General features: G+C 34.4%; 1 protein-coding gene across 1 annotated transcript; it reads right to left on the reverse strand.

The window, feature by feature from the left end:
* Positions 1-6,619: 6,619 nt before the first annotated feature.
* LOC107879020 (proteasome subunit alpha type-5-like) lies at positions 6,620-7,967 on the reverse strand. Its single transcript, XM_016726152.2, has 4 exons — positions 7,825-7,967; positions 7,231-7,333; positions 6,909-6,974; positions 6,620-6,824 (listed from the first exon to the last, which is right to left on the reverse strand). Exons 1-4 carry the CDS (start codon positions 7,965-7,967, stop codon positions 6,732-6,734), a joined length of 405 nt encoding a protein of 134 aa, XP_016581638.1. The 3' UTR covers positions 6,620-6,731.
* Between the last annotated feature and the right edge of the window lie 1,361 nt (positions 7,968-9,328).

Below are 9,328 nucleotides of genomic sequence, written 5' to 3' on the forward strand. Positions count from 1 at the left end.
CTGGTAATTTTACAGGATTTTGAACAACTAAAACCTAGAATCAAAGTTACTACTGTGTTATAGGAGCTTCCAGGGGAAGGTTGGGTTAAGTACAATTAAGGGGTAATCCAGGGAAAATTTTAGTTATGTTTTATTTGAGATGTATGCATGGAGATCTACTATATGCATAAGGAGCAATCATAGAAGACACTAACAACATGAAAGCAGAGGCTATAGCAACTATATGCAACAATGCATTATAATCAGTCAAAGTATGACAAAGTGATCATTCAGACAGACTCTCTATCAATGCAAAAAATCTTAAATAAGGAGTGGGAGAGTCCATGGAGTATAGCGATAAGGTAAAGCCAATATGGCAATTACTTTCAAGTAAGCAAGTTCAGATTCAGCATATTCTAAGGGGAGGAAATCAATTAGCAGATTACTTTGCTAACTTGGCATTGGATCAAGGGGAGTTCATATTTACATAATTCAAACAGTTAAAGATAGTAGGCAGGAGAATTGTTAATAGTGTAAGCTCCAATGTCCATATTTGAGACTATTACCATCAAAGAGGTAAAGGGGATAGGATGGCTAAAGCAAGTTTTTTCACATGTATTATATTTACAAGCCAAAAAGGTTACCAAAAGAGTGAAACTGCTAATTAGCCTAACTGTAACAGCCAACAAAAAGGACTCTCAACAATAGAAGGGTAGGTCAGAAGGTCAGATCTTATCTTTAGGCGTCTGAGCCACTTGTTACTTTCCAAATACATGTGGTTTCGAGCATCCCAAAATCTATATACCAACCATATATGCATATTACCGAGGGAGAGGTTAAGAAGTACAATCTCAAGCTCAATCAAAAAGGTCAATAGAGGTATCAACTTACTTAGAAGAAGTAACAAGCCTCAGTTGACTAGACCCTTCGATTTAGCACCAAAAATCATAACACAAATCCGTACACTGGAAAACTCAACTGAGATAACAAAAGTAAAAGCACAAAATTAGGAAAGATCAACAATATACAGAAGCAAAAATCAAAGGGGAGGAGGATAATTACTTATCAAGCTGGAAAGAGCTTCATTCAAGAGTAGCAAAGGCACAAAGCTAATTACCCACAGCTGAAAAAGAAGGAATTGAAGATTCTCAGAAGGAAACATGATGGAATGAGGCGGAGAAGAGTGAAGCTCAACACTGAGCTCAAATTTGGAAACCCTACTGAGTATATATGTTACTTTATTTGGGTCGGTTCATGTAATGGACCAATTTATTTTATCTATTGTTGGACTCTTTAGGATGGGTTGGTCTATCATTGTTTAGATTTTATTTTGATTGATTAATAAAACTACAAACTAAACCAAAAAAAAATAATTACTTTACCTACTTTGCTTATTCATCATGGTTACCATAATCTCAGTTGCGGGATTTAGCTACTCATACTCATAAGATCACAATAAGAATTGTTATAAGAATTCATAATCATAAACGTACGAATAAAATAGAAGAAATTTGGACACTTGAATTATTAAGAAAGAATTAATAATCAATAATTAATAAATGTACTCTCTAAAATCTCATAAAAAATAATATATGTGGTTTCTAAGACTAATAAGTCCTTATGAATGCATAACCCATAAAAGTAAACCTAGGAAAGGTATCTATAGACAAAACAAAATATATCCTAAACATAATGGGATTGTAGTGTCAGCATCTCAATGAGGGGTAGGACGATTCATTATTGAATTTGAAAGCCCATCCTTTCTATTCATTAGTAGGTGATTAATTTTTGTTTATCTTCATAAGTCTCTGTAACGATCATCAAGATGAGCCTGTCCTTTCATAAAATGGCTCATTGTATCCACTCGTCGATCAGGCATGGCCTAGTCAATTTGCATAACTTATTCCAACAATCTTCAAAATGAGTCTGTTGTATCTCATAATGAGTCATTGGATGCATATTTCTAATCACTCTCCATGTTGGCCTCTTCTGATTTTACATAGCTACAGCTTGGGATGGCTCGGCCTTAGGTCCAATAGGTCACCCCAAGGCTCGTCTGATTCCTTTGGCTCTATTTCCTATGTTTTGTGATTCTTTTACTTTTGGAATTTTTTTTCTCTGTAAATACCATAAAAACACACCACATTTACATAAATGTGCCTTAGAATGGCATAATTTTCATGTTTTAACGTTGAAACTATCGAATAACCATCACGACATATTAAAACTTACAAAAACACATCATATCTACAAAAAAGTACTTAAGAACGTATAACAATCCCATATTTTAGGCATAAAAATTATCATATAACCACGACACATCAATTTCATATGCAAATTTTATTAGTTCTGTCTCCAAAATATTATTTTTGGGATAGTAGTAATGTTAGTTTGGATATCGAGTCATTTGAATGCATTTTGATTCATTAGTTGGAAAGCTGGAAAATGATGACATAGAGTTGACTTCGATCAGTATTCATTGATCACGACATCCATTGGAGGATCTAATGATATCATTGATTTTGAAATATTAATTTTAGTCAAGTAGCATTGTTGTGTTCACGGAGTTTTGAATGAATTTCGAGGGTCTAATCAGGCTATTTTGTTCATATTTTAGTTGTTGGTGCAGCCCACAACCCTTCTAAGCTGGAAAATTATGGTAGATATTCATTGATAATGGTATTTGTTGGAGTATCTAACAATTTTATTGAGTTTGAAATTGTAACGACCCGAGTCTACCCCCATAAACGTCACACGGTGCTTAGAACTACAAGTAACCCCAAAGTTAACCCATGGTATCTACAAAGCATTGAACTATGATGAAAATACTTAAAACATGAGTGAAACTTGTTTTGATAATCTGAATTCAACAAGGGTAAATAATCTCATAGAAAACACTATGAACTAACATCAATTGAAACCCATGAAACCTGGAGGAAAAGTAAACCAATTGACTAGTCTTGACAAGATCTAAACATACTGAAAAGCCACTAGGATAGACCCCAGCTAACACAGAGTTAAAACATAAAACCTGAACTTATTAATAGCTGAACATGTGATAGTAACCATAAACCTAACCCTCAAAACATGAGGACTCACCAACTGATGAAATGTAAGAAGTGGTCATCGTGGCTAATCGTACTATTGAGAACGAACACCCAAACCTACATTATGAAACAATACAACCACACAAACATATATGTGTTTAATGCTTCTGAAATATACTAAGTATATGGGGTGAATGCAATAAGTGAAAACTATATAGATCATAATCTTACAACATGCATGTTAAGTGTAAATAGACTCATCATGATCATGAATAAAACTAAAAGCTAAAATATCATAAGACATAAAATATAATGCAACATCTGATAGAGTCCATGAGTCATTACACTTAGCTTCTAATATCATCTTTCTGTGGGAGATTCTCGTAATCAATATAAATCATGCGAGCAACATGGAGTCCATGTAAAAAAATCCCATCGAAATGGCCCGATATATCTTGTCAGGGTATAAAGGCTAACTAGGGTGATCACATATATATATCCATTTGGACAAGATGAATAATGTTTGCACATGTCCATTTAGACAAGCTGAATAATAATCTATGGTGGCACGTAGCTTATGGAACTAGGGTATGCTAAACCCTCGCTCACCGATGCTAGGTACTACTCCCAAATTACACTATTGCTCGAAAAATATATGAAATTCATCTTAAAATGAGCATATAAGCTGATAAGTCTGAAAACAGAATATGCTTCTGTTTCTATCTTATAATCATATTTAATTTGTGAATTTCATATTTTGTCTGAAATTATAAGATCAAAACTGAAATCAAAATCATGTTGTAATTGTTTGTCATCTGAAACAGTAAGTCCGAACTTCTTGTAAACTGAGTGAATTATGCTAAAAGTGCATACTTTTACAAAATTATGGTACTTTTATCATAAAAACTGAAATTTACTTCATGAGAACTACTATGGGTGTAAAAATATGAGAAAATCATGAATTTCATGCTAAATGTACTTTAATTCATAAAGGAACATCATAACTTGAAAATCATGTAAAGTGGGTATGAACCCTAATTTGAAATTTCGTAAATTGAATTATAAAATCAAAGCTTTTAGGCACAAGGATGAAAAGGTAATCCTAATTCAAACCCCACATACCTAAACTTAGTGAATTTCTTGAAGGAAACTTGAACTGGAGCCTTGAAAGTATGAATTTTGGATAAGAAAATCTTCTTTGATGTTCTTGAGAAGGAGAGGAAATTGTGTATTTTGACTTGGGGGAGGGGGGGTGCCTCATTTAGTATCTATTGTAGGATCAATTAGGACGTAAAAGACTACATTACCCTTAAAAAACTGAAGAGAAAGTAGAATTTTGGCATCGCCAGGACCACTAGTGTGGCACGCTCTTATCACGCCATGCTAGGGGTGTGGCAAGCTCTTAACGCAGCAACTAGCAAGTGTGGCACGCTCTTATCGCGCCAGGCCACTATTTTTCATGTTCAGGATGTGCCTTGCCTTCGTGGCACGGTCTAATCGTGAATCCTTACTGTTTTGGAGTTTTATTAGGCCCAGAATCTCATTCCAAAAATTTTGAAACACTTTCTAATGATTGCGTTAACATTCTTAAACATTATTTAACCTAAAAATCTCATTAAAACATCTAGGAGCTATCAAAATTAAATCGTCAAATTTTTTGGGGTATAACAGAAATGTTGATTTTGGTCTAGTAGCATTGTTGGATTGTGTTCACAGGGTTCTGAATGAGTTTTAAGGGTTCAATCGATTTATTTTGTTCATATTTAAATTGTTAGTGTAGCCCACCACCCTTCTAAGCTGGAAAATTATGGCATAGAGTTGACTTTTGCGTCTATTGGCGAATAGGACAATTTGATTTAGTTTGAAATGTTAGTCTAGTAGCATAGTTGTATTGTGTTCACAAGGGTTCTGAATGAATCATGAGGGTTCGTTCAGTGATTTTTGTTCATATTTCAGTTGTTGGTGCAGCCCACCACACTTCTTCGCATTCACAAGGACCATGTCGCGATCATTGAGCGGGAATTCCTTCAGTATCGCGATCGCAGTGGGTGAATCGCAATTGCTAAGAAGAGGTTTGAGGGGTCTGAGTTGGGTCCAAATTTGTTCCTCGCAAACACAATCAGGACATCACGAATGTAATCGGCCCAAGTCATTTAGCTTCGCGACTGCAAGGGTATTGACCACAATTGCAATGAGTAAACACCTGGACAGTGTTTAGAATGTTTCTTTCAAACCCCATACATTATAACTCGATTTTGAAGTTTTGAAACTCATTTTAGGGAGAATAAAAGGAGATTTTTGAGATTTCTTCATTGGGTAAAGTTTCTTGGACTATTTTACTCATTTTTCAATATTTATTCCATGATTTCACTTTCAAATCTTGATTTTTAAATTTGAAATTTTGTGGTCTTATACATAACCTTAAACATTTTTGAAAGAATTCCATCTTGATGGTCAAAAAATAAAGTAGGACAAACAAATTGAAACGAAGCAGTACTAACTTTATGAAAACTTGGTTAATTGGAGTTCAAAGATTGGGGACTACAATCTCAAGCAAGTTGTAAATGTAGAAGATGTAGAAATAGATGAGGTAGATGTCATTAGAGATGCGGATCGCTTGTTCTTCCTTTCAACTGATTGCTCATGTGTAGAAACTCGTAGGATGTGACATAATTAACTGATGTTCACACATCTAGTGTCTGCTCCGAGTTCCACGGCAAAATTATATATTGATCATGGCATCTCCAAGGGATGAAATCAAAATGGAAAATTTTACTTACCATTGACAAAATTACATTACTGGAGGATGAAAATCATCTAGTTGGTCCATTGAAGAACACAATTAAGAACATTTGAGAAAGGAAAATTAAACAACAATTTGCTGCTAAGATAGCATATATCTTTTGCAATGCGACTCTCCAAGTCTTCGTTAAACTCTTGAGCGAGCCTTCAAAGTGAAAAAAGAACAATAAAAGCTGAAGCAGAGAGTATTTTCATAATGTCGTCTTTACCGTCTCCAAAATTTTCCTACACTATTATTAGATTAGTTTTATCATATGGCTTACTTGATAAAAAAGAACACATACAGAAACTTATTGACTGAGAAATTTACATGCAACCCAAGAAGCTGAAACCTAAGGAACCAATTGTATTTTATTTATTTTTACATTTAGCAAATGATATGAATCATCTTAAAGTAAAAACCAGCTCTAACACTAACTCATACAAGGGAAAGCAAGCTCAGACAAAGTTGGTTTAGATGTAATTTGATAATTACTTGAGAAATGATTGTATAGTGGAAGTCCCTTGCCGAAGAGGCACACTAATTCAAGAATGCTTCAAAGTCAAAATAGAAAATCCTTTTTCTACTTTTTCTACCACAACCATATCTCCACATGACATCCAAGGATTTTAAATCTCCTTATATAAAAAGAATGCGTCCTTGAAGAAAGAAGTTAAACTTTAAAAAGTAGCTTTTCTGCAATCTCAAGTCTCGTCACCAAATAATCTATCCCATCTATCCCATTGTACGGAATTTCGTCGAGCAACATAAAGGACTTGAACCTTATCGTTGAAGGAAAATTTAACTCAAATCTAACAAGGTATCATGCTTGAAGGGCAAAAATAATTCACAAATTCTAGCACAATTGAAAGCAAACATTGCCTATAACAGAAATAGTGTACAAGCATAACGAGAGTGCTTTCTTATAGGCGGCTGATAACATCTTCCACCTCAGAAGGCGAGTAGAGATGATAAGTTGGTGATACCCTCGCAATATCCACGTTATTGGGAGTCACCTGGAATAGAATGACATGATTTTCAATCAATAGTAGAAGTAGAGCATACAAATGATAATGAAGATGCAGTGCCATGGAGCTTACCTTTTCTTCCATCACTTGCTTCAGAATTGACAATGCTATCTTTTCAGCCTCCTTGAGGGAAAGGTCCTGAGAATAACAAATAATTCACTTTAGATCAGATTTCAAAACCATATTATACCACTTACTTGAGTCCAGAAATAGCTGATCTACAACTCTCGTCATAGCAAATTTTCAGTGACATTTTTCTTTCTTTTTCCCAAGGAGGGGAAGGGGGTCTGGGATTAGAGGTGGTTAAGATCATAAAAATACCTAAATCCATGAAGAATATGCAATGTACAAAGATATGACAGTTAAACTAGACAATAAAATCCATCTTATATACCTTGTTGAATTGCTCCTGCAACGAGCTGTCAGCACCTTCTGAACCTGAACCAATGGCTTTTGCGTTGCATTGCCAGAATGTGCCAGAAGGATCAGTATAGTATCTGCATATCAAAACGCCTATTGTCTTAAGTGGCAACAGGGTACCAGATGGCCACTGGGATGAATTTAAAGGATAACAGCAATTAGGATTTCAACTAATGGTTGCACAGCCTACTAGCTGAGTACGACTGTTTCGTTAAAGTATATGTACAATATTCAGTAGCCCACTTAATTCTTGAAATAAAACAAATTTACTAGTTAAATTCGCATGTTAGAAGGTCGTACCACGATATGAGAATTCTATACCTACTACTAGCATTACTAGAATTTTTAGCATCATTATTTTCTGGTTTGAGTTCTTTCTTGGTTTTGTGTTTCCCATTGTTAGAATATGAGAAGGAATAAGAATAGCATATAGAATCCTCCTTGAAAAAGTACTGTAATGTAGTGTCCTATTTGAAAAAGGGTTGGAATTTAATGTCTATAAATACAGTCTTAGTGATTACACGTAGATACAACAATTTAATAATATTTTTCTCTTATATTTCTTCACATGGTATCAGAGCCTCCACGATCATGGTAGAGAATCAAAGAGCTTTCGATGCTGCCCGTCTGGCCAATGATCATGTTAGCCAAATTGGCTATCGTGCTTCTTTCTGATGGCTTCTCATATCTAATTTGCGCAGCACCGTGCATCTTTTCGGTCTATATTCTCATATCTGAGTTGTGTAGCACCGTGCATCTTTCCGATGACTCCTCAAATCTTATTTGTGTAGGATTCTGCAATCAGTCTGACCCTACCCAAATAATTTTTCCCAGATTTTCACCACTTTTCAGCCATCAAATCTAATAATCCGATGCATAATCATGTTTCGGCCAGTTTTCGATGACCTTGTTCAAGATCTACTCATCTCTTGATTTCGAGATGACCCATATATTTTATACCAGTTTCTGATAATTTTCCAGTGACGGTCAACTTCCAGACAACCTTTATTTAGGGATGTGCAAAAACTGAACCGACCGATAAACCGAACCGATAAAAATGTTATTGGGTTATTGGATTACCGGTTTCTTATTGGTTTTATAAAAAAATTTATTGGGTAAACGGTTCGGTTTTAGCTTACTGGGTTATCAGTTTAAGGATACACTAAATTATTGTTTTATATCCTTATTTATGTTATATATATAAATCTCTCTCTCTCTCTCTATATATATATATATATGTCTATCTACCTATCTCTCTATCTCTATTTGTCTCTCTCTATATCTATCTATCTATCTATTTATCTGTCTCTCTATCTCTCTGTCTGTCTCTCTCTCTGTCTCTCTCTCCGTCTGTCCGTCTGTCCATCCATCCATCCATATATATATATATATACACACACATATATATACATATATGTGTATATATATATGTGTATATATATAAATGTATATATATGTGTATATATATATAAATGTATATATATAAATGTATATATATATGTATATATATTATATGCACTACTTATTCACAATTCAGTGATTCACAAAGTATTAATCTATTCAGGGCAACAAAGGCATAATATAAAACTCGGCTATTATCGTATTGAAAAACTTGAAGCATTTATAGCTTCCAACAATTAGGATTCAATTTTTTTTCGAACTAACATTCAGTTCAAGTTTGAAGATTCTTGTAAACTAAAATGCATTGCGTAGGATTTTGGCGTAACTAAGATTCGTTTTTTTATGTTAGTTGTTACTATTTCTATTCTATAAGTATTTTCTTATTGGTTAAACCGAAAATCGAACCGTTAAGGACCAAAAACCGATAAACTAAAACCGATAAGAAAATATTTTATTGGTTGGTTATTGATTTTCCATATTTAAAAACCGAAAACCGATAAACCGAACCGACCGATGCACACCCATGCCTTTATTACTTTTCCGACCACTTTTCCAATTTGTTCCTTTTTAACTAAGGCCTCCTAGACATCCAAAGTAGTCCTTACTAGTTTTCTTGCAGATATGTTTACCAAGTCTCACTGATCCTCGTATTAATTACATCCATAACAAGC

Source organism: Capsicum annuum, chromosome 8, assembly GCF_002878395.1.
Source record: "Capsicum annuum cultivar UCD-10X-F1 chromosome 8, UCD10Xv1.1, whole genome shotgun sequence".
NCBI classification, from domain to species: domain Eukaryota; kingdom Viridiplantae; phylum Streptophyta; class Magnoliopsida; order Solanales; family Solanaceae; genus Capsicum; species Capsicum annuum.

Bases quoted from the DNA above. Each gene is read 5' to 3' on its own strand.
- LOC107879020 (XM_016726152.2), bottom strand. From the start codon at position 7,967: ATGCACGGTGCTGCGCAAATTAGATATGAGAAGCCATCAGAAAGAAGC. The intron at 6,975-7,230 runs GTATATAAGATG...TGTTATTCTCAG, and splicing joins TGCAGGAGCAATTCAACAAG to GACCTTTCCCTCAAGGAGGC. The intron at 6,825-6,908 runs GTAAGCTCCATG...ATTCTATTCCAG, and splicing joins AGCAAGTGATGGAAGAAAAG to GTGACTCCCAATAACGTGGA.